We start from the raw sequence: 25,789 nt of genomic DNA, 5'->3' as shown, positions 1-25,789 counted from the left end.
CTGGGACCAGGGTCCTGGTGAATCGAATAGCGAGGGCTGTAGACAGGGCTTTTAAACTAAAAGGTGGGGGGAGGGGTCAGGGGAAGGGGAAATTTGGAAATCTAATGAGAAAAGTTAAGTTAACAGAACAGTGTAATTACTTGGGTAAAGATAAGCAGAGTGAGGCAGGAAGAGACAGAGAGTTTACCAATAATAGTGCAACAAGTAAGGTCAAAGCAGGAAAAAATGGTAAAAAGTCTAAATTAAAGGGTTTTTATCTGAATGCACGGAGCATTCACAACAAGATCGAGGAATTAATGGCACAAATCGAGATAAATGGGTTTGGTCTAAAAGCCATTACAGAGACATGGTCACAAAGTGACCGAGGTTGGGAACTAAATATTCCAGAGTACAGGACATTTAGAAAAGACAGGCAGAATGGAAAAGGAGGGGGTGTAGCCCTGATAATAAAGGATGACATAAGGACTGTGGTGAGAAAGGATCTCGGCTCAGAAGGTCAGGAAGTAGAATCAGTCTGAGTGGAAATTAGAAATAACAAGGGGCAGAAAACACTGGTGGGAGCAGTTTATAGGCCCCCCAATAGTAGCAATACTGTCGGACAGAGTATTAATCATGAAATAGGAGCTTGTCACAAAGGAAATGCAGTAATCATGGGGGACTTTAATCTGCATATAGACTGGGCAAATCAAATTGGCAAAGGTAGTCTGGAGGACGAGTTCATGGAATGTATTGGAGACAGTTTCCTAGAGCAATATGTCGAGGAACCAATCAGGGAACAGGCTATTTTAGATCCTGTCTTATGTAATGAGACTGGATTAATTAGTATTCGCTCAGTAAAGGATCCTCTGGGGAAGAGTGATCATAATATGATTGAATTTCACATTGAATTTGAAAGTAACGTACTTAAGTCAGAAACTAGTGTCTTAAACTTAAATAAAGCCAATTACATAGATATGAGGGGTGAATTGGCTACGGTAGATTGGGAAATTAGATTAAAGGGTGTGATGGTTGAAAAGCAATGGCAAACATTGAAAGAAATATTTCAATATTCTCAACAAATACACATTCCATTGAGAAATAAAAACTCCACGGGAAAAGTGATCCACCCGTGGCTAACTAAAGAAGTTAAGGAGAATTTTAGATTGAAAGAAGAGGCCTATAATGTTGCCAAGAAGAGTAGTGAGCCTGAGGATTAGGAGAGTTTTAGAAACCAGCAAAGGACGACCAAAAAATTGATAAAAAGGGAGAAAATAGAATCTGAGAGTAAACTAGCAAGAAATATAAAAACGGATTGTTAGAGCTTCTACGAGTATGTAAAAAGGAAGAGAGCAGCAAAAGTAAATGTTGGTTCTGTAGAGACTGAGACAGGAGAAATTATAATGGGGAATCAGGAAATGGCAGATGCGTTAAACAAATATTTTGTATCTGTCTTCACAGTAGAAGACACAAAAAACATACCAGAAATAGTGGGGAACCAAGGGGCTAATGAGAGTGAGGAACTTAAAACAATCAATATCACTACAGAAAAGTGGACTTACTGGACAAACTAATGAGACTAAAATCCGACAAATCCCCTGGACCTGACGATCTACATCCTAGGATTCTAAAAGAGGTGGCTGCAGAGATAGTGGATGCATTGGTTATAATCTTCCAAAATTCTCTAGATTCTGGAATGGTTCCAGTGGATTGGAAGGAAGCAAATGTAACCCCGCTATTCAAGAAAGGAGGGAGAAAGAAAACAGGGAACTACAGGCCAGTTAGCCTGACATCAGTCATTGGGAAAATGCTGGAATCCATTATTAAGGAAGTGGTAACAGGGCACTTAGAAAATCATAATATGATTAGGAAGAGTCAACACGGTTTTATGAAAGGGAAATCGTGTTTGACAAATTTATTAGAGTTTTTTGAGGATGTAACTAGCAGGATAGATAAAGGGGAACCAGTGGATGTTGTATATTTGGATTTTCAAAAAGCATTCGATAAGGTGCCACATAAAAGGTTGTTACACAAGGGAAGGATTCGTGGGGTTGGGGGTAATGTATTAGCAGGGATGAACGATTGGTTAACGGACAGAAAACAGTGAGTAGGGATAAATGGGTTATCCTCGGATAATGAAGCAGTCCGTGCCTGCATGCAGCAAGACCTGGACAACTCGCCAAGGCTTCTTCGACAGCACCTCACAAACCTGCGACCTCTACCACCTAGTAGGACAAGGGCAGCAGGCACGTTCCCCTTCAAGTCACACACCATCCCGACTTGGAAATATATCGGCATTCCTTCATCTCCATAGAAATAGTGGATGCATGGTTGTCATCTTCCAAAATTCTATAGATTATGGAACAGTTCCTGCAGATTGGAGGGTGGCAAATGTAACCTCACTATTTAAGAAAGGAGGGAGAGAGAAAACAGGGAACTACAGACCTGTTAGCCGAACATCAGTAGTAGGGAAAATGCTAGAGTCTATTATAAAGGATGTGATAACAGGACACTTAGAAAATATCAACGGGATTAGACAAAGTCAACGTGGATTTATAAAAGGGAAATCGTGTTTGACAAACCTATTGGAGTTTTTTGAGGATGTAACTGGTAGAATAGATAGGGGAGAACCAGTGGATGTGGTGTATTTGGATTTTCAGAAGGCCTTTGATAAAGTCCCACACATGAGGTTAGTGTGCAAAATTCAAGCACATGGGATTGGTGGTAATATACTGACATGGATTGAAAATTGGTTAACAGACAGGAAACAGAGAGTAGGAATAAATGGGTCTTTTTCGGGGTGTCAGGCAGTGACTAGTGGGGTATCGCAGGGATCAGTGCTTGGGCCCCAGCTATTCACAATATATATCAATGATTTGGATGAGGGAACCAAATATAATATTTTCAAGTTTGCTGATGACACAAAACTAGGTGGGATTGTGAGTTGTGAGGAAGATGCAAAGAGGCTTCAAGTCGATTTAGACAAGTTGAGTGAGTGGGCAAATACATGGCCGATGCAGTATAATGTGGATAAATGTGAAGTTATCCACTTCGGAAGGAAAAACAGAAAGACTGAGTATTATTTAAATGGTGATAGATTGGGAAATGTTGATGTACAAAGGGACCTGGGTGTCCTTGTACACCAGTCACTGAAAGTAAACATGCAGGTGCAGCAAGCAGTTAGGAAGGCAAATGGTATGTTGGCCTTCAGTACAAGAGGATTTGAGTACAGGAGCAAGGATGTCTTACTGCAGTTATACAGGGCCTTGGTGAGACCACACCTGGAGTATTGTGCGCAGTTTTGGTCTCCTTACCTAAGAAAGGATATACTTGCTATAGAGGGAGTGCAGCGAAGGTTCACCAGACTGATTCCTGGGATGGCAGGACTGTCGTATGAGGAGAGATTGGGTCGACTCGGCCTGTATTCACTCGAGTTTAGAAGAATGAGAGGGGATCTCATTGAAATGTATAAAATTCTGACAGGGCTAGACAGACTGGATGCAGGGAGGATATTTCCCCTGGCTGGGGGGTCCAGAACGAGGGGTCACAGTCTCAGGATACGGGGTAGGATATTTAGGACTGAGATGAGGAGAAATGTCTTCACTCAGAGGGTGGTGAACCTGTGGAATTCTCTACCCCAGAGGGCTGTGGAGGCCAAGACACTGAATATATTCAAGGAGCTGGATAGATTTCTAGACACAAAAGGCATCAAGGAGTATGGGGAGAGAGCGGGAATATGGTATTGAGATAGAGGATCAGCCATGATCAGATTTAATGGCGGAGCAGGCTTGAAGGGCCGAATGGCCTACGCCTGCTCCTATTTTCTATATTTCTATGTTTCTATGTCAGGCTCGATGCTGAGAGATTGTTTCCCCTGGCTGGAGAGTCTAGAACTAGGGGGCATGGTCTCAGGATAAGGGGTCGGCCATTCAAGACTGAGGTGAGGAGAAATTTCTTCACTCAGAGGGTTGTGAATCTTTGTAATTCTCTACCCCAGAGGGCTGTAGATGCTCAGTCATTGAGTATATTCAAGACTGAGATCGATAGATTTTTGGACTCGAGGGGAATCAAGGGATATGGGGATCGGGCGGGAAAGTGGAGTTGAGGTCGAAGATCAGCCATGATCTGATTGAATGGCGGAGCAGGATCGAGGGGCCGAATGGCCGACTCCTGCTCCTATTTCTTATGTTCTTATGTAACACATTCTGTTCAGTCAATGACTGGAGTGATCACTGGGACAGTAGAAAAGTCTCCTGGTCCGGATGGGGTGTATCCTAGGTTACTGAGGGAAGTAAGGGTGGAAATAGTTGATTTTGTTGATGTTGTGTATATGGACTATCAGAAAATGTTCGATAAAGTGCCGCATAAATGACTTAGTAACAAGATTAAACCCCATGGGATTAAAGGGTCAGTGGCAGCATGAATACAAATTTGGCTAAAGAACAGAAAGCAGAGAGTAGTGGTGAACAGTTGTTTTTCAGACTGGAGGGAAGTTTACAGTGGTGTTCCCCAGGGGTCAGTATTGGGACCACTGCTCTTTTTGATATATATTAATGACCTGGACTTGGGGATAGAGGGTATAATTTCAAAGTTTACAGATTACACAAAACTCAGAAATGTAGTAAACAATGTGGAGGATAGTAACAGACTTCAGGAGGATAGAGACAGACTGGTGAAATGGGCAGACACGTGGAGGATGAAATTTAACGCAGAAAAGTGTGAAGTGATACATTTTGGTAGGAAGAATGAGGAGAAGCAAAATAAACTAAATGGTACAATTTTAAAGGGGGTGCAGGAACAGAGAAACCTGGGGGTGTATGTACACAAATCTTTGAAGGCAGTAGGACAAGTTGAGCAGGCTGTTAAAAAATCATACGGGATCCTGGGTTTTATTAATAGAGGCATAGAGTACAAAAACAAGGAAGTTATACTAAACCCTTTATATAACACTGGTTAGGCCTCAGCTGGAGTATTGTGTCCAATTCTGGGCACCGCACTTTAGGAAGGATGTCAAGGCCTTGGAGAGGGTGCGGAGGAGATTTACCAGGATGGTCCCAGGGATGAGGGACTTCAGTTATGTGGAGAGACTGGAGAAGCTGGGATTGTTCTCCTTAGAGCAGAGAAGGTTCAGGGGAGATTTAATCGAGGTGTTCAAAATCATGAGGGGTTTTGATGAAGTAAATAAGGAGAAACTGTTTCCAGTGGCAGGAGGGTCGGTAACCAGAGGACACAGATTTAAGGTAATTGGCAAAAAATCTAGGGGGCAAATGAGGAGAATTTTTTTTATGCAGTGAGTTGTGATGATCTGGAATGCGCTGCCTGAAAGGGCGGTGGAAGCAGATTCAATAATAACTTTCAAAAGGGAATTGGATAAATACTTGAAGGGGAAAAATTTGCAGGGCTCTGGGGAAAGAGCAGGGGGGAGTGGGACTAATTGGATAGATCTTTCAAAGAGCCGGCACAGGCACGATGGGCCGAATGGCCTCCTTCTGTGCTTTATGATTCTATGAAAGTAACACATTCTGTGCATTATCCTATATAATATATAATAGTTTCATTATTATCGGTGAGGAGATGAAAAGGGAAATAAGAATAACTAAAATGAAATGTGAGAAAAGACCAGCAGATAATATAAAAGGAAAAAGTAAAGGCTTTTAGAAGCACATAAATAGTAATGGAATAGTTAAAGAGAGATTCGGACAACTCGGAAAATGGGGGAATTTATGTGACTGTGACCGTGGTAAACTTTCCCTCCTCATCCTTCTCGACCTGTCTGCAGCCTTTGACACGGTCGACCACACCGTCCTCCAACGCCTCTCCTCTGTTGTCCAGCTTAATCGGACTGCCCTCGCCTGGTTCCAATCTTATCTATCCAGTTGCAGCCAGAGAATCACCTGCAATGGCTCCTCTCCCCACCACCACACCATTACTTATGGAGTCCCCCAAGGATCTATCCTTGGCCCCTCCATTTCTCATCTACATGCTGCTCCTCAGCGACATCATCCAAAAACACATCGCCTTCCACATACATGTTGACGACGCCCAGCTCTACCTCACCAAAACCTCTCACCGACCTCACCAAAACCTCTCCCGACCTCACCAAAACCTCTCACCGACCTCACCAAAACCTCTCCCGACCTCACCAAAACCTCTCACCGACCTCACCAAAACCTCTCACCGACCTCACCAACACCTCTCACCGACCTCACCAAAACCTCTCACCGACCTCACCAAAACCTCTCACCGACCTCACCAAAACCTCTCACCGACCTCACCAAAACCTCTCACCGACCCCTCCAACACCTCTCACCGACCTCACCAAAACCTCTCCCGACCTCACCAAAACCTCTCCCGACCTCACCAAAACCTCTCACCGACCTCACCAAAACCTCTCACCGACCCCTCCAACACCTCTCACCGACCTCACCAAAACCTCTCACCGACCCCTCCAACACCTCTCACCGACCTCACCAAAACCTCTCACCGACCTCACCAAAACCTCTCACCGACCTCACCAAAACCTCTCACCGACCTCACCAACACCTCTCACCGACCTCACCAAAACCTCTCACCGACCTCACCAAAACCTCTCACCGACCTCACCAACACCTCTCACCGACCTCACCAAAACCTCTCACCGACCTCACCAACACCTCTCACCGACCTCACCAAAACCTCTCACCGACCTCACCAACACCTCTCACCGACCTCACCAAAACCTCTCCCGACCTCACCAAAACCTCTCCCGACCTCACCAAAACCTCTCCCGACCTCACCAAAACCTCTCACCGACCTCACCAAAACCTCTCACCGACCTCACCAACACCTCTCACCGACCTCACCAAAACCTCTCACCGACCTCACCAAAACCTCTCCCGACCTCACCAACACCTCTCCCGACCTCACCAACACCTCTCCCGACCTCACCAAAACCTCTCACCGACCTCACCAACACCTCTCCCGACCTCACCAAAACCTCTCACCGACCTCACCAACACCTCTCCCGACCTCACCAAAACCTCCGATTTGCCATGCTGCTCATCAACATCCAGTATTGGATGAGCAAAAATTTCCTCCAACTAAATATTGGGGAAGCCGAAGCCAATGTCTTCGGTTCCCACCACAATCTCCATTCTCTAGCCACCGATTCCATCCCTCTCCCTGGCTACTGCCTGGCCAACCTTGGTGTCCTATTTCACTTTCAGCTGTCCTTCCGACCCCATGTCCTCTCCATCACCAAGACCGCCTATTTCCACCTCCATAACATTGTCCGTCTCTGCCCCTGCCTCAGCTCATCTGCTAAACCTATTAAATGATCTGCTAAAACCCACATCCGTGCCTTTGTTACCTCCAGACTCGACTATTCCAATACTCTCCTGCCCGGCCTCCCATCTCCCACCCTCCATAAACTTCAGCTCGTCCAAAACTCTGCTGACCGTCTCCTAACTCGCACCAAGTCCCGTTCACCAGTCCGGGAACGCCTCAATTTTAAAATTTTCATCCTTGTGTTCAAATCCCTCCATGGCCTCACCTCTCCCTATCTCTGTCACCTCCTCCAGCCCCTACAACCCTCCGAGATCTCTGCGCTCCTCCAATTCTGGCCTCTCGCACATCCCCAATTTTAATCACTCCACCATTGGAGGCCATGCCTTCAGCTGCCTCGGCCCCAAGCTCTGGAATTCCCTCCCTAAACCTCTCCGCCTCTCTACCTCTCTCTCCTCCTTTAAGACGCTCCTTAAGACCTACCTTTATTGAATGGCGGAGCAGGCTCAAGGGGCCATATGGCCTACTCCTGCTCCTATTTCTTATGTTCTTATGTTCTACCTCTTTGACCAAGTGTCCTAATATCTCCTTTTGTGGTTCAGTGTCAAATTTTGTTTGATAATCACTCCTGTGAAGCACCTTGGGTCATTTTACTATGTTAAAGGAACTTTATAAATGCAAGTTGTTGTTGTTTAAACCTATTAAATGATCTCAGTTGTGAAACGACCGAGGTGAAGGTTTGTTTTCTGGTTTATTGCATAGTGTGACGTGATCAGTGTATGATTGCACATTGTGACGTGGTCAGTGTATGATTGCATAGTGTGACGTGGTCAGTGTATGATTGCACAGTGTGATGTGGTCAGTGTATGATTGCATAGTGTGACGTGGTCAGTGTATGATTGCACAGTGTGACGTGGTCAGTGTATGATTGCACAGTGTGACGTGGTCAGTGTATGATTGCACATTGTGACGTGGTCAGTGTATGATTGCACATTGTGACGTGGTCAGTGTATGATTGCACATTGTGACGTGGTCAGTGTATGATTGCACAGTGTGACGTGGTCAGTGTATGATTGCACAGTGTGACGTGGTCAGTGTATGATTGCACAGTGTGACGTGGTCAGTGTATGATTGCACATTGTGACGTGGTCAGTGTATGATTGCACAGTGTGACGTGGTCAGTGTATGATTGCACAGTGTGACGTGGTCAGTGTATGATTGCACAGTGTGACGTGGTCAGTGTATGATTGCACATTGTGACGTGGTCAGTGTATGATTGCACAGTGTGACGTGGTCAGTGTATGATTGCACAGTGTGACGTGGTCAGTGTATGATTGCACATTGTGACGTGATCAGTGTATGATTGCACAGTGTGACGTGGTCAGTGTATGATTGCATAGTGTGACGTGATCAGTGTATGATTGCACAGTGTGACGTGGTCAGTGTATGATTGCACATTGTGACGTGGTCAGTGTATGATTGCACATTGTGACGTGGTCAGTGTATGATTGCACAGTGTGACGTGGTCAGTGTATGATTGCACAGTGTGACGTGGTCAGTGTATGATTGCACAGTGTGACGTGGTCAGTGTATGATTGTCAATGGTGTATGATTGTCAATGCAGACGCTGCGACAACGGATGAACGGACACCGCGCAACAATCGCCAAACAGGAGGGTTCCCTCCCAGTCGGGGAACACTTCAGCAGTCATGGACATTCATCCACCGACCTTCGGGTAAGCGTACTCCAAGGCGGCCTTCGAGACACACGACAACGCAAAATCGTCGAGCAGAAATTGATAGCCAAGTTCCGCACCCATGAGGACGGCCTCAACCGGGATCTTGGGTTCATGTCACGCTACACGTTACCCCACCAGCGAACAAATGTTATCTGTTTTTAATATAATGGGTCATTTGCTGGCTCTCTCTGCCTTCCGGATGTTTCTGCCTCTCTCTGTGTTTTTTTTCTCTGTTTTTTTTCCCTGTTTGTTTTTTTGTTGAATGTGTATTCGGGGGTTCTGCAGGTGACACCTCTCTGTCTGAACACGGTGATTGCCTTGGCAACGGGCAGTTGCAGGGGCAGTCTGTAAACACCATGTATTGTTCTATATGTATAAATGCGTAGGCTTCAAGGAGCTCTTGAAACATTTGCCTGAGGAAGGAGAAAATCTCCGAAAGCTTGTGAATTTAAAATAAAATTGCTGGACTATAACTTGGTGTTGTAAAATTGTTTACAAGTGTATGATTGCACAGTGTGACGTGGTCAGTGTATGATTGCACAGTGTGACGTGGTCAGTGTATAATTGCACAGTGTGACGTGGTCAGTGTATGATTGCACAGTGTGACGTGGTCAGTGTATGATTGTACATTGTGACGTGGTCAGTGTATGATTGCACATTGTGACGTGGTCAGTGTATGATTGCACATTGTGACGTGGTCAGTGTATGATTGCACATTCCACAGTGTGACTGTCCTGCTGGAGTAAGTTTATTTGTAATCAAGGTTTGGCAGCACAGATACACCACACCTACCTGGAGCTCATGCTGGAGTGTGGTGCTTGGCCCAAGAAATGGGGAGACCATTTCATCTGTAACAGGGAATTTTGGTGGGATGTCTCTGCATTGTTTGATTAGTACAGGGTTCGATCCATTCAAGTATTGGTAACCAAAGAATGTGTCTTCTTTCCAATGGTTTACAACATATGCTGTGTGTGAAAAAGCAGAAACATCTGTTCATCTCAATGCAAACTACGTTAGGTAGCAGTGGGTCTTGGTGATCCAGGATGGTACAATCCTTTGGAAACCAAACTTTATATACCACAAGTATTCACCCATTAAACCCATTTCTCCCACAGGACAGGTTCTCAGACAAGCAACAACACTACGGGCTCAATTTTAAAAGTAAAAAACGTGTGGGTTGAGGCGGGGGGGCCATTTCAGACCCACCCCCATCCTGCCTCTAATCCGCCCATTTCCGGTTTTCACCGGGGTGGGACGAGGGGTGGGCGGCCAACCCGTTCCCAGGAGGTGGGTCGGGCCTTAAAACCTTTCAAGGAGGCTTCAGGCCTCCATTTTTAACTAATTCCCCATTTCAACCCCGAGGGGCCGGGATTCTCGGGCCTTCTGTTTTACACCTCATGAAAGGAGGTGAGAAGGCCCGAGACTAACAGGTCTTTCTGGCACGGCCTGTGGGCCCGGAGGAGAGGACTGCTTCCCCCAGGCCCAACAAGTCTACCTGCACCGACACCCCCGCCCCCGATCGCAGACCCCCACTAGATCACGGACCCTCCCCCGATCGCAGACTCCGCCCCCCCCCAATCACGGACCCCTGACCCTCGATCACGGACTCCCAAACCCCCGACCCGATCCTCCTTTCTGACCCCCGATCCTCCGACCCCGATCCTTCCCCTCTGACCCCCGGTCCTCCAACCCTGACCCCGATCCTTCGACCCTGACCCCCGACCCTGATCCTCCCCCTCCGACCCCCGCTCCTCCGACCCCGACCTCCAATCCTCCGACCCTCCCCCTCCAACCCCGACCCCGGAAACCTGTGCTAATGGGCTTCCTGACCTCAAATCGACCCCTCACCCCTTTCCCGGCTCCGTTTGAAAACTCAGTGACGTCTATTTTCAACTTTCTCGTTTCTCTGTTTTAGTGATGTTGGTTGAGGGATAAATATTGGCCCCCGGACAACAGGGAGACCTCCCCCTGCTCTCCTCCAAAATAGTGGAAGTCGGATCTTTCATATCCACCTGAGAGGGCAGGTGGTGCCTCGGCCATCCGAAAGACCCCCTCAGTACCGCACTGGAGTCTTATGTTGCCAAGTTCGTAGATGGCGTTAGAATCCACTACCTTCTGACACAGAGACAACGGTGGCACCAAAACTGCAATCAGATAACTCAGCACCGATCAGGGATTGATCTTGAGATCTTCCCTGCTCTGTGGTCAAGGCTTTACCCACTGAGCCACTGGGAAGCCCCATTCAATGCCTCTGAAACACTGGATATCAGGGGAAATACCTGAGACTGGAACATTGCTGAAGTCACACTTCTTATGGATTTCACCCAGGCGACTCCATGCCTTCCGAGACATTTTCAGTGGGTTCAGACCAAGCTCTAAAATGCTGAGTTAACAAAAACAGATTACAATTAAAAGCAATAAAAGATTAAATCTTTTACTATTGCAAGTGGAAATGACTTTACAACTCCCAGTGAGTGAGTGAGGAGGTGAGTGCAGATATCCTGTCAGAGACCTGAGCACGGCGCATCACAACAACAACAACAACAACGAAAACCTGCATTTATATAGCGCCTTTAATTTGGTAAAATGTCCCGAGGCGCTTCACAGGAGCGATTATCAAACAAAATTTGACACCGAGCCACATAAGGAGATATTAGGACAAGTGACCAAAAGCTTGGTCAAAGAAGTGGGTTTTAAGGAGCGTCTTAAAGGAGGAGAGAGAGGCGGAGAGGTTTAGGGAGGGAATTCTAGAGCTTAGGGCCCAGGCAGCTGAAGGCACGGCCGCCAATGGTGGAGCGATGGAAATCGGGAGATGCGCAAGAGGCCAGAATTGGAGGAGCGCAGAGATCTCGGAGGGTTGTAGGGGCTGGAGGGGGTTACAGAGATAGGGAGGGGGGCGAGGGCCATGGAGGGATTTGAAAACAAAGATGAGAATTTTAAAATCGAGGCGTTCCCGGACCGGGAGCCAATGTAGGTCAGCGAGCACAGGGGGTGATGGGTGAACGGGACTCGGTGCGAGTTAGGATACGGGCAGCAGAGTTTTGGATGAGCTTAAGTTTATGGAGGGTGGAAGATGGGAGGCCGGGCAGGAGAGCATTGGAATAGTCGAGTCTGGAGGTAACAAAGGCACGGGTGAGGGTTTCAGCAGCAGATGAGCTGAGGCAGGGGATGGAGACGGGCGATGTTACGGAGGTGGAAGTAGGTGGTCTTGGTGATGGAGAGAATTTGTGGTCGGAAGCTCATCTCATGGTCAATCGGAGGCCGAGGTGGGGAACAGTCTGGTTCAGCCTCAGACAGTGGCCAGAGAGAGGGATGGAGTCGGTGACTAGGGAACGGAGTTTGTGGTGGGGACTGAAGACAACGGCTTCGGTCTTCCCAATATTTATTTGGAGGAAATTTCTGCTCATTCAGGCATGGGAGCAGGAAGAGAAGCCGTTGCAGGTGATTCTCTGGCTATCACTACGGGGGTTACAATGGATTTGAGCAGCCGAACCGCGGCAGTGCATTTATTACTTGATCCACCTCAGCACCTTGTGGGTATTTCTGACTTTAAACGATACCTCACTCCTGATACAATACTTACGCAGAATCAACATTTAAGAGAGCGCCAAATTTTCTCTCAAGCGTATAACGTGCATCTTTGGGCAAATCACTGTTACTTTCCGCCTTAATACATCTGGGAATCCCAGGAGCATAAGAGCTCCACCTGAAAACCAAGACAAGTGTTTATTTAAGAATACAATATAAATAATCAAATATGCAATCAATATTTTTGGTGTAATATCACTGCTTATTAAGTTGAGAGATGTTACGCTAGAGAATGGGATATCTTTCAGTGTTTGCACCCGGTGTCAGCATCAAGCAAAGCACTCCCAGATCACATACAGTACGGGTTAGATACAGAGTAAAGCTCCCTCTACACTGTCCCATCAAACACTCCCAGGGCAGGTACAGGGTTAGATACAGAGTAAAGCTCCCTCTACACTGTCCCATCAAACACTCCCAGGGCAGGGACAGCACGGGTTAGATACAGAGTAAAGCTCCCTCTACACTGACCCATCAAACACGCCCAGGGCAGGTACAGGGTTAGATACAGAGTAAAGCTCCCTCTACACTGTCCCATCAAACACTCCCAGGGCAGGGACAGCACGGGTTAGATACAGAGTAAAGCTCCCTCTACACTGTCCCATCAAACACTCCCAGGGCAGGGACAGCACGGGTTAGATACAGAGTAAAGCTCCCTCTACACTGTCCCATCAAACACTCCCAGGGCAGGTACAGCACGGGTTAGATACAGAGTAAAGCTCCCTCTACACTGTCCCATCAAACACTCCCAGGGCAGGTACAGGGTTAGATACAGAGTAAAGCTCCCTCTACACTGTCCCATCAAACACTCCCAGGGCAGGTACAGCACGGGTTAGATACAGAGTAAAGCTCCCTCTACACTGTCCCATCAAACACTCCCAGGGCAGGTACAGGGTTAGATACAGAGTAAAGCTGCCTCTACACTGTCCCATCAAACACTCCCGGGCAGGTACAGCACGGGTTAGATACAGAGTAAAGCTCCCTCTACACTGTCCCATGAAACACTCCCAGGGCAGGTACAGGGTTAGATACAGAGTAAAGCTCCCTCTACACTGTCCCATGAAACACTCCCAGGGCAGGTACAGGGTTAGATACAGAGTAAAGCTCCCTCTACACTGTCCCATCAAACACTCCCAGGGCAGGTACAGCATTAGTTAGATACAGAGTAAAGCTCCCTCTACACTGTCCCATGAAACACTCCCAGGGCAGGTACAGGGTTAGATACAGAGTAAAGCTCCCTCTACACTGTCCCATGAAACACTCCCAGGGCAGGTACAGGGTTAGATACAGAGTAAAGCTCCCTCTACACTGTCCCATGAAACACTCCCAGGGCAGGTACAGGGTTAGATACAGAGTAAAGCTCACTCTACACTGTCCCATCAAACGCTCCCAGGGCAGGTACAGCATTAGTTAGATACAGAGTAAAGCTCCCTCTACACTGTCCCATCAAACACTCCCAGGGCAGGTACAGGGTTAGATACAGAGTAAAGCTCCCTCTACACTGTCCCATGAAACACTCCCAGGGCAGGTACAGGGTTAGATACAGAGTAAAGCTCCCTCTACACTGTCCCATCAAACACTCCCAGGGCAGGTACAGGGTTAGATACAGAGTAAAGCTCCCTCTAGTTTAATATTGATCTGTTCTCATGGAGCGTTTCTCTGAGGCATATTTTACCCATTTGTGCCAAGAGGGAATTGGGTTGAGACGACCCAAAGTCATTTCACATATGACTCTTACAACCAGTACAGAGAGGGGGGTTTCAGCCTGAGAGCAGTTACTATTATCTAACTGGCAATGATAGGTGGAGATGGAAGTTGTTGTCTTTGGGATATTTACATTACTTGTGATCTCACCCATACACCTGAACACCACATGGACCACTTCAAATGATATAATCTCAATATATGAAGGTGTACGCCAGGATTGTTTTGGGCCCCCTTCTCCAGTGCACCTACCCCAGCTCATTGAGAAGTGACTAGAGCAAAATGCAGCCTTTCCTTGATCTGTGGAGTTTGTAATAGGGTGTTGCAGCCTGTGACATTCCCTGATAGTCAACCCTGAATGGTTAGACCTGGATCCCTGGAATTGACCAGCACCTAAATCTTTGCAGACAAGACACTCGTTCTTCACCACCAAACGTCTTCTCATTTTTGCAGGCACAGTAGGACTTATTGCTATAGAGGCTTGGAAGCCATTGGGAGGAGGGGTTGTCAGAAGGTCACACATTTGTCTCTTGACCTTCATGACATTAGTTCCTGCCTCTTGTCCTTCATGATGTTACTTCTAGGTTCAGGCCACCTGACTGCAGGTAATGTGCTGTTCCTAGAGTCATAGAGTCATAGTCATAGAGTCATAGAGTTATACAGCACAGATAGAGGCTCTTCGGCCCATCGTGTCCGCGCCGGCCATCAGCCCTGTCTACTCTAATCCCATATTCCAGCATTTGGTCCGTAGCCTTGTATGCTATGGCATTTCAAGTGCTCATCCAAATGCTTCTTGAATGTTGTGAGGGTTCCTGCCTCCACAACCCTTTCAGGCAGTGAGTTCCAGACTCCAACCACCCTCTGGGTGAAAAAGTTCTTTCTCAAATCCCCTCTAAACCTCCCGCCTTTTACCTTGAATCTATGTCCCCTTGTTATAGTACCCTCAACGAAGGGAAAAAGCTCCTTAGTATCCATCCTATCTGTGCCCCTCATAATTTTGTACACCTCAATCATGTCCCCCCTCAGCCTCCTCTGCTCCAAGGAAAACAAACCCAATCTTCCCAGTCTCTCTTCATAGCTGAAGCGCTCCAGCCCTGGTAACATCCTGGTGAATCTCCTCTGCACCCTCTCCAAAGCGATCACATCCTTCCTGTAGTGTGGCGACCAGAACTGCACACAGTACTCCAGCTGTGGCCTAACCAGTGTTTCATACAGCTCCATCATAACCTCCTTGCTCTTATATTCTATGCCTCGGCTAATAAAGGCAAGTATCCCATATGCCTTCTTTACCACCTTATCTACCTGTTCCGCCGCCTTCAGGGATCTGTGAACTTGCACACCAAGATCCTGAAGGAGGAGGAATTGTAGATCTCATCATACTGCTGCATATGATCCCACCAGTCTGTCCTTAGTTTGAACCTAAGGTGACGGAGTTAATGAGCAGACCACAAACTTGCTACACTTGCCAGGCCAGCAACTGCTTCAAACCTCCAGTACCAAAAGCTTTGGTAGTCATGAGATTCAGGAGATCTTCAAACTGTCTGGGCTGGGTTTGAACCCTTGGTTCTAGAAGTGAGAGGACAATGTTCTAGCACACTGAGATGTCCAGACCCCCAGAGAGACACTCACCACCCAGTGTGGGTCTTTGCCATGAACTGTCAGTAGATCCCAGGTTTGTTCTCCACTCTATATTGAGTTAATGGACCTGTTTCAAAGTTACATCAGCAGAAAAATGCAGCAATTCTTACTCAGTGTAATATGGTTACCTCATTCTAACACTTACATATCACTGCAATACTCACTGATATGCTTCTTGCCTTCTCTTTATTTCATTGATCCAGTGTTGATCAAGGATGTCTGATTTATATTCATGCCTTTTCCGTGCTGGACAAGGACAATAAAAAAATGTCAAGGACACAATTGTAATAAAAGTAATTTTCTTGTCAATTGAAAATCAAACAACAGATGAGATTTCTGTTTCTTTGGGTCTTTACCCAAGGTTAAAGTACCTGACCCACCGCAAGCATCAGTTAGACAATCCTGGGCACTACTCTTGCACTTCTCCGATCTGCGCTCTGTGCCAGCCAAGTACCTTGTCACAGGCAAGGACTCTGGGTGAAAAACGGGGTCACAGACGTCCAATCTGAGGACCAAGGTCCAACCTCCTGCACCCGAACAGCATTGGAAACATGTACAAGGCCATTTTGATTCAGAAACACTAGAGGCCTCCCTGGGCTCAGCCTAAAACAGGCTTTAGATCCCTTGCAAATGCTAATGAGGGGCCGACGCCTCTTTAAAGACCCTTTGCTGAAATTGGGCTGTTCTGAGCAGAGCAGGCACCAGGCCGACTCCACTCAGCTTTTCCAGGAGTAGATGCAGCCCTAACAAGTGGACACCACCAGTAAGGTAAAGTTTTCTTTTTTTTAAACAAACATTCATGTGGAGGCAGGAAGAGCAGGAGTGTTCCTCCCGGTCCCACAGCACTCATGACGGCCTCTAGTGACCCAGGAATGCCCCACCCCCTCCCGTTCTACTTCCCCTGTACACAGTTCATGGGACATTGAAATAAGGCCCAAGGACCAATATCGATTGGGCCTCAGTTCTACCTGTTTGGGCAGAAGGTTGGTTAGGGTTAGGGTTAGGGTTCATGCCCGCCTAGTGTCGCAAACGAATTTCTGCCTCAGTGTGTCGGGGATGTTACAGAACATTCCTGAACTGGTCTCTGTGTCTGTCTCTGAGGCAGACAAGAGGTGCTGCCTCGATTATCTGGTGATCTACTCCATGCCAACACACCCAAAGTGCCACTGTGTACTCTCACACCGCACCGTGCAATCAAAACATACAGCGGCCTCTATCAGGAAGTGTCGATTGCTCATATTGTAAGAGCTGGCAGGACCTATTTCACTTACTGGCTGGTTGGCTTCTTCCTGAGACTGATGAGCAAAAAGGGACTTTGATTCTCCATTAGGTGGGTTACTGGTTTAAATTGATTGTACTTGTATAATGATGCAAGAGGCAAAAGTTCCCGTATTCTGAAAAAGTATCCAATATGAAACTCGAATTATAATTCGCTGACAAACTTGTTTGTCTGGAAATATATGAGCGAGATGATACCTGCACAAACAAGTTCTCTGCTGTAGGTTTGTGCATTTGTTTGAATTCCATACATGCATAAATGTATTTATTCAACCATGTAATTATTGACTTTTCATATTGTATTTCAAAATGTAAAAATTGGGAATTGGTGAGGAGGTCGGGGGCAGGGAGTTGGAATAATGAGTATACACTCAACTTGGCAGGATGTGACTAGTGGTGTCTCCCAAGGATCTGTACTGGGGCCTCAGCTTTACATTAAAAGCTAGTGGACAGGGAAAAAAAATCATCTAAAAGGCCCCATTTAGAGACTGGGTTCAGTTCTGGGCCCCGCCCCTCAGGAAGGATCGATTGGCCTTGGAGGGGGGGCAGCGCAGATTCACCAGAATGATACCGGGGCTGAAAGGGTTAAATTACGAGGACAGGTTGCACAGACTGGGCTTGTATTCCCTCGAGTGTAGAAGATTAAGGGGTGATCTAATCGAGGGGTTTGAGATGATTAAAGGATTTGATAGGGTCGATAGAGAGAAACTATTTCCTCTGGTCGGGGGAGTCCAGAACAAGGGGGCAGAACCTTAAAATTAGAGCCAGGCCGTTCAGGGGTGATGTCAGGAAGCACTTCTTCACACAAAGGGGAGTGGGAATCTGGAACTCTCTCCCCCAAAAAGCTGTTGAGGCTGGGGGTCAATTGAAAATTTCAAATTGGAGATTGATAGACTTTTGTTGGGTGAGGGGATTAAGGTTTTTTTTTATTCGTTCATGGGATGTGGGCGTCGCTGGCGAGGCCGGCATTTAATGCCCATCCCTAACTGCCCTTAAGAAGGTGGTGGTGAGACGCCTTCTTGAACTGCTGCAGTCCGTATGGTGAAGGTTCTCTCCCACGGTTACCTTGATTATGGAACCAAGGCAGTTAAATGAAGCTAAGATACAGATCAGCCATGATCTAATTGAATGGCAGAACCGGTTTGAGGGGCTGAATGGCCTCCTTTTGTTCCTATATTTCTAAATTTGACTGGAAACCAACTTCAAAAAGCTTCTCTTCCTGCTCCCGCACCGTTACCTCTGGAGTCTGTAAGACTACAAATATGGAAAATACTATAAAAACACTGTAAAAACTGCACGACATGAAACAGGCTGTGAGATATGGAACAGTTAACCCCAGGAACCCTCACAACATTCAAGAAGCATTTGGATGAGCACTTGAAATGCCATAGCATACAAGGCTACGGACCAAATGCTGGAATATGGGATTAGATTAGACTGGGCTTGATGGCCGGCGCGGACACGATGGGCCGAAGGGCCTCTATCCGTGCTGTATAACTCTCCATGACTCTATGAGGTGCAGTCAAAGAGACTCCAGCCCATGGTCAGTTTCAGAGACTCATTTACATCAAACAATGATCCCCTGGCAAAGACACATTGATGTGGAGATGCCGGTGATGGACTGGGGTGGACAAATGTAAGGAATCTTACAACACCAGGTTAACAACCACCATTTTAAAATAAAACTGTTGGACTATAACCTGGTGTAAGATTCCTTACATAAAGACACATTAACATCGAGACAATGTCGAATCAAACTGAGCCTCTGAGCCATGCTCAGTCTCGGACAAGAACGGAAGGCCTTTCACACCTAAACAATGCTGTGAGCCGAGGGCCCGTCACGGTGAGGAGTCCCGCATTGTCGTGATACTGTGGAGGTAGCGGGGAGGAGATCAGGAGTTGTCTCTCGGCCTCACAGCTCTGCACAACGAAGGAGTTTTGAATCACCGAGATGCCCCAATGAAGAGGTGTGAATGTGAAACAATCCAACAGATTGATCGCTGAAACCACGGACGAGGCCCAGGTGGGGGTTTGCGTGACTGGAACACTATAAGAAGGTACAAGAGCAGCACGTGGAGGCTGCAGTCAGGTGAAGACGGACGGAGACCCAGTCGCCTCCAGATCCAGGCCCACGATCAGCATCGGTAACGACCAGCCACGTGGGTGATTGTCAGTTCCAGGCCAATCACTGAGGGGTTTGGACTGCGGAGACTGCAGTCAAGGGAAGAAGGACGGAAACCGGTCATTTCAGGTCCAGGCCTACGATCAGCATCGGTAACAACCAGCCACATGGTGATTGTAAGTTTCAGTCAAATCACAGAAGGGTTTGTTCGGGTGTTTCTGTTGGTCTAATAAACTAACGAGTTTGGGTTGAGCTGAAGCCTGTTTGACGCGAGCAATTTTGTTTTTGTAATTCCGAGGTCCAAGAACCAATGTAAGGTGGAAGGGAACACAACACCTTACAAGTCCCCCAGGGATCTATCCTTGGCCCCCTCCTATTTCTCATCTACATGCTGCCCCTCGGCAACATCATCCGAAAACACAACATCAGATTCCACATGTCCGCTGACAACACCCGTGCCTTTGTTACCTCCAGACTCGACTATTCCAATGCTCTCCTGGCCGGCCTCCCATCTTCCACCCTCTATATACTTAAGCTCATCCAAAACTCTGCTGCCCGTATCCTAACTCGCACCAAGTCCCGTTCACCCATCACCCCCTGTGCTCACTGACCTACACTGGCTCCCGGTCCGGGAACACCTCGATTTTAAAACGCTCAGCCTTGTTTTCAAATCCCTCCATGGCCCTCGCCCCCCTCCCTATCTCTGTAACCTCCTCCAGCCCCTACAACCCTCCGAGATCTCTGCGCTCCTCCAATTCTGGCCTCTTGCACATCCTCGATTTCCATCGCTCCACCATTGGCGGCCGTGCCTTCAGCTGCCTGGGCCCTAAGCTCTGGAATTCCCTCCCTAAACCTCTCCGCCTCTCTCTCCTCCTTTAAGACGCTCCTTAAAACCTCCCTCTTTGACCAAACTTTTGGTCACCTGACCTAATATCTCCTTATGTGGCTCGGTGTCAAATTTTGTTTAATAATCACTCCTGTGAAGCACCTTGGGACGTTTTACTGTATTAAAGGCGCTATATAAATGCAGGTTATTGTTTTGGTATGAAGTGGATAAAAACAGGAACCTGTTCTTCAGTTTAGGCTTTGTTCTGGGATTAGGTCAAAGGGCTCAATAGCATGAGGCATATTTTCTGTGCATCACATTTCACTCCACTTTACACACCAACACTGAGGTTAATCTGCGAAGACAAGACTTTACTGAATTCACTTCATCAGTAATGAGGAACTTGTTTTTGAAAATTGAAAAATAATTTCATTTCTTCAGCAAAAGTTATTAAGAAGGGTAACAAAGCAACTGTTGACTTTGTTCATTACCTTTATATTTTTATATTTAATATATTCCTACTTGATCATACAAACGTAGAATTTTACAGCAAAAAAGGAGCCATTCAGCCCATCAAGCCGTTGCCAGCTCTCTGAAAGCCATTCAGTGAGTCTCAGTCCCCTTCCCTTTCCCCTTATCGCTTTTTTTTTGCTTTCTATTATTTATCCTCTTCTCTTTTAAAAGCTGTTATGGATCTGCCTCCACCACAATTTCTGGGAGGTAATTCCAGGTCCCTACAACCCTCTAGATTATAATGACCATTTTTGTGAAATAATTGAGGGAAAACCCAAAATTGTAGCATCTTCCCAAAACGTGTCTGTATATAAATTCCTTAATTTTACCTGTTCCTTCAATGATATCCAGAGTGTCTTCATCAGTGAGCCAACTATGGCATGGGAAATTGTAGACTTGGTTATTTGGTGCTAACACAATGATATCTTGACAATACCAGCTGTCTTCAGGCAACAGTAAATGTTTATATTTGTACAACTTCACCAGCAGGATCTCCCCAAGATCACTTTTGCTTTCAATCGTAAAGCTCTTGGACTGAGAAAAAACAAATGACAATGAGCAACTGGTTTTATATCTGTGATGCACAGGGCGATCCCAAGCTCAACTCCTTCACCGCAGGGGAATCCCTGAGTCTCCACTCCCTGATACCAGAGACCCTCAGACTCCACTCCCCAATAACAGAGACCCTCAGTCTCCACTCCCTGATACCAGAGACCCTCAGACTCCACTCCCCAATAACAGAGACCCTCAGTCTCCACTCCCTGATACCAGAGACCCTCAGTCTCCACTCCCCAATAACAGCGACCCTCAGACTCCACTCCCTGATACCAGAGACCCTCAGACTCCACTCCCCAATAACAGAGACCCTCAGACTCCATTCCCCAATAACAGAGACCCTGAGACTCCACTCCCCAATAACAGAGACCCTCAGTCTCCACTCCCTGATACCAGAGACCCTCAGTCTCCACTCCCCAATAACAGAGACCCTCAGACTCCACTCCCCAATAACAGAGACCCTCAGACTCCACTCCCCAATAACAGAGACCCTCAGTCTCCACTCCCTGATACCAGAGACCCTCAAACTCCACTCCGCAATAACAGAGACCCTCAGACTCCACTCCCCAATAACAGAGACCCTGAGACTCCACTCCCTGATACCAGAGACCCTCAAACTCCACTCCCCAATAACAGAGACCCTCAGACTCCACTCCCCAATAACAGAGACCCTCAGACTCCACTCCCCAATAACAGAGACCCTCAGTCTCCACTCCCCAATAACAGAGACCCTCAGACTCCACTCCCCAATAACAGAGACCCTCAGACTCCACTCCCCAATAACAGAGACCCTCAGTCTCCACTCCCCAATAACAGAGACCCTCAGACTCCACTCCCCAATAACAGCGACCCTCAGACTCCACTCCCCAATAACAGAGACCCTCAGACTCCACTCCCCAATAACAGAGACCCTCAGTCTCCACTCCCCAATAACAGAGACCCTCAGACTCCACTCCCCAATAACAGAGACCCTCAGACTCCACTCCCTGATACCAGAGACCCTCAGACTCTACTCCCCAATAACAGAGACCCTCAGTCTCCACTCCCTGATACTAGAGACCCTCAGACTCCACTCCCCAATAACAGAGACCCTCAGTCTACACTCCCCAATAACAGAGACCCTCAGACTCCACTCCCTGATACCAGAGACCCTCAGACTCCACTCCCCAATAACAGAGACCCTCAGTCTCCACTCCCCAATAACAGAGACCCTCAGTCTCCACTCCCCAATAACAGAGACCCTCAGACTCCACTCCCCAATAACAGAGACCCTCAGACTCCACTCCCTGATACCAGAGACCCTCAGACTCCACTCCCTGATACCAGAGACCCTCAGACTCCAGTCCCCAATAACAGAGACCCTCAGTCTCCACTCCCCAATAACAGAGACCCTCAGACTCCACTCCCCAATAACAGAGACCCTCAGACTCCACTCCCCAATAACAGAGACCCTCAGACTCCATTCCCCAATAACAGAGACCCTGAGACTCCACTCCCCAATAACAGAGACCCTCAGACTCCACTCCCCAATAACAGAGACCCTCAGTCTCCACTCCCCAATAACAGAGACCCTGAGACTCCACTCCCCAATAACAGAGACCCTCAGACTCCACTCACTGATACCAGAGACCCACAGACTCCACTCCCCAATAACAGAGACCCTCAGACTCCACTCCCCAATAACAGAGACCCTCAGTCTCCACTCCCCAATAACAGAGACCCTCAGACTCCACTCCCCAATAACAGAGACCCTCAGACTCCACTCCCTGATACCAGAGACCCTCAGACTCCACTCCCCAATAACAGAGACCCTCAGACTCCACTCCTCAATAACAGAGACCCTCAGTCTCCACTCCCCAATAACAGAGACCCTCAGACTCCACTCCCCAATAACAGAGACCCTCAGACTCCACTCCCTGATACCAGAAACCCTCAGACTCCACTCCCCAATAACAGAGACCCTCAGACTCCACTCCCTGATACCAGAGACCCTCAGACTCCACTCCCCAATAACAGAGACCCTCAGACTCCACTCCCTGATACCAGAGACCCTCAGACTCCACTCCCCAATAACAGAGACCCTCAGACTCCACTCCCCAATAACAGAGACCCTCAGACTCCACTCCCCAATAACAGAGACCCTCAGACTCCACTCCCCAATAACAGAGACCCTCAGACTCCACTCCCCAATAACAGAGACCCTCAGTCTCCACTCCCCAGTGCCAGAGACCCTCAGACTCCACTCCCCAATAACAGAGACCCTCAGTCTCCACTCCCCAGTGCCAGAGACCCTCAGACTCCGCTCCCCAATAACAGAGACCCTCAGTCTCCACTCCCCAATAACAGAGACCCTCAGACTCCACTCCCCAGTGCCAGAGACCCTGAGACTCCACTCCCCAATAACAGAGACCCTCAGACTCCATTCCCCAATAACAGAGACCCTCAGACTCCACTCCCCAGTGCCAGAGACCCTCAGTCTCCACTCCCCAGTGCCAGAGACCCTCAAACTCCACTCCCCAATAACAGAGACCCTCAGTCTCCACTCCCCAGTGCCAGAGACCCTCAGACTCCACTCCCCAATAACAGAGACCCTCAGACTCCACTCCCCAATAACAGAGACCCTCAGACTCCACTCCCCAATAACAGAGACCCTCAGACTCCACTCCCCAATAACAGAGACCCTCAGTCTCCACTCCCCAATAACAGAGACCCTCAGACTCCACTCCCCAGTGCCAGAGACCCTCAGACTCCACTCCCCAATAACAGAGACCCTCAGTCTCCACTCCCCAATAACAGAGACCCTCAGTCTCCACTCCCCAATAACAGAGACCCTCAGACTCCAATCCCCAATAACAGAGACCCTCAGACTCCACTCCCCAATAACAGAGACCCTCAGTCTCCACTCCCCAATAACAGAGACCCTCAGTCTCCACTCCCCAATAACAGAGACCCTCAGACTCCACTCCCCAATAACAGAGACCCTCAGTCTCCACTCCCCAATAACAGAGACCCTCAGTCTCCACTCCCCAATAACAGAGACCCTCAGACTCCACTCCCCAATAACAGAGACCCTCAGTCTCCATTCCCCAGTGCCAGAGACCCTCAGACTCCACTCCCCAGTGCCAGAGACCCTCAGTCTCCACTCCCCAATAACAGAGACCCTCAGACTCCACTCCCCAGTGCCAGAGACCCTGAGTCTCCACTCCCCAGTGCCAGAGACCCTCAGTCTCCACTCCCCAATAACAGAAACCCTCAGACTCCACTCCCCAGTGCCAGAGACCCTCAGTCTCCACTCCCCAATAACAGAGACCCTCAGACTCCACTCCCCAGTGCCAGAGACCCTCAGTCTCCACTCCCCAGTGCCAGAGACCCTCAGCCTCCTCTCTTCATTCTACCTTGTCGGAAGGGCCATAATGACGAGCTCCTTTGGCTGGAGCCCCACCGTGTGAGTTTTGCCACACAATTCTGAGGCACTGCCCAGTGATGCTCCAATAGCCCCTGCACCCTCCGCTGTTCAAACCCTTTTCCTTTCTCGGAACTTCCTCTCTGAAATCCTTCAGCTCTTCAAACCCAACTGTTCCAGCCCACCAGCTCTCGAATCCCTCGACCCACACTTGTAAATAAGTTTGGACTCATCAATACAGAGGGAAACTTCCACAATGATTATTCCCATATTTCAGTAGAATTGGATTCTTTGCAAACTCATTGCATCGATGAGCTGGCTGACTGCTGTTTATCATAAAGTAATAATCAATATAATATAACAAACACAAAACTCCTTATTTAAATCTTTTAAATGCATAATGTTAGCAAAATCAATAAATATACCCAGAAATTCATTGGATTTTCAGAGCCCAGCAATAACTCCCTGCTTTTCCCTTTATTAATAAAACCCAAGTCCTGCTCCAGTTATCGAGGGAATACTCACACTCCTTTGCAGAAAAGTGGAAAATCTCCAGACCCGAAGCTTTTCGGATTTGCCGAGTGACCCCACCAAGGACACGTAAATTTTATCAACCGAAGTGGCTGAGAACAAGCTCCCGGTGGTGACTGTTACTTGATAGATAAGAGACATGCTGATGCCTGAGCTGCAGAACGTAGCGAGAGACAGATCTCCGCTGCCTTTATACTGAGAGCCTAGAGCTGGTATGTCATGGAATAGAAATCAAACCATATTTGGTAAACTGCATTAGGAAATCTCAAGCGTCAAGGACAAATCAGTCTTCGAAAGCTCTGACAAGAGCTGTGGGCGTTGTGTTAGTGTAAGTTTCTCGATAAGGTTTTTTAAAATTAGCTGTTAAAGGTTTACTAAGCATACAGTTTTTCTCATTCGTTCATGGGATGTGGGCGTCGCTGGCGAGGCCAGCATTTATTGCCCATCCCTAATTGCCCTTGAGAAGGTGGTGGTGAGCCGCCTTCTTGAACCGCTGCAGTCCGTGTGGTGACGGTTCTCCCACAGTGCTGTTAGGAAGGGAGTTCCAGGATTTTGACCCAGCGACGATGAAGGAACGGCGATATATTTCCAAGTCGGGATGGTGTGTGACTTGGAGGGGAACGTGCAGGTGGTGTTGTTCCCATGTGCCTGCTGCCC

At 47.7% G+C, this 25,789-nt stretch overlaps 1 protein-coding gene across 1 annotated transcript in view; it reads right to left on the bottom strand.

Annotated features, from left to right (window-relative positions):
• LOC137302558 (hydroperoxide isomerase ALOXE3-like) overlaps positions 1 to 25,306 on the bottom strand; it is a 50,127-nt gene extending 24,821 nt beyond the window's left edge. Inside the window, 6 exon segments of the mRNA XM_067972299.1 lie at positions 9,770 to 9,942; positions 11,257 to 11,360; positions 12,561 to 12,683; positions 16,069 to 16,150; positions 20,973 to 21,177; positions 25,127 to 25,306. Coding sequence (XP_067828400.1) covers positions 9,770 to 9,942; positions 11,257 to 11,360; positions 12,561 to 12,683; positions 16,069 to 16,150; positions 20,973 to 21,177; positions 25,127 to 25,273 — 834 coding nt within the window. The 5' untranslated portion in view covers positions 25,274 to 25,306.
• Between the last annotated feature and the right edge of the window lie 483 nt (positions 25,307 to 25,789).

Source organism: Heptranchias perlo, chromosome 35, assembly GCF_035084215.1.
Source record: "Heptranchias perlo isolate sHepPer1 chromosome 35, sHepPer1.hap1, whole genome shotgun sequence".
Lineage (NCBI taxonomy): Eukaryota > Metazoa > Chordata > Chondrichthyes > Hexanchiformes > Hexanchidae > Heptranchias > Heptranchias perlo.
This window is presented reverse-complemented; position numbering and strand designations above follow the sequence as displayed.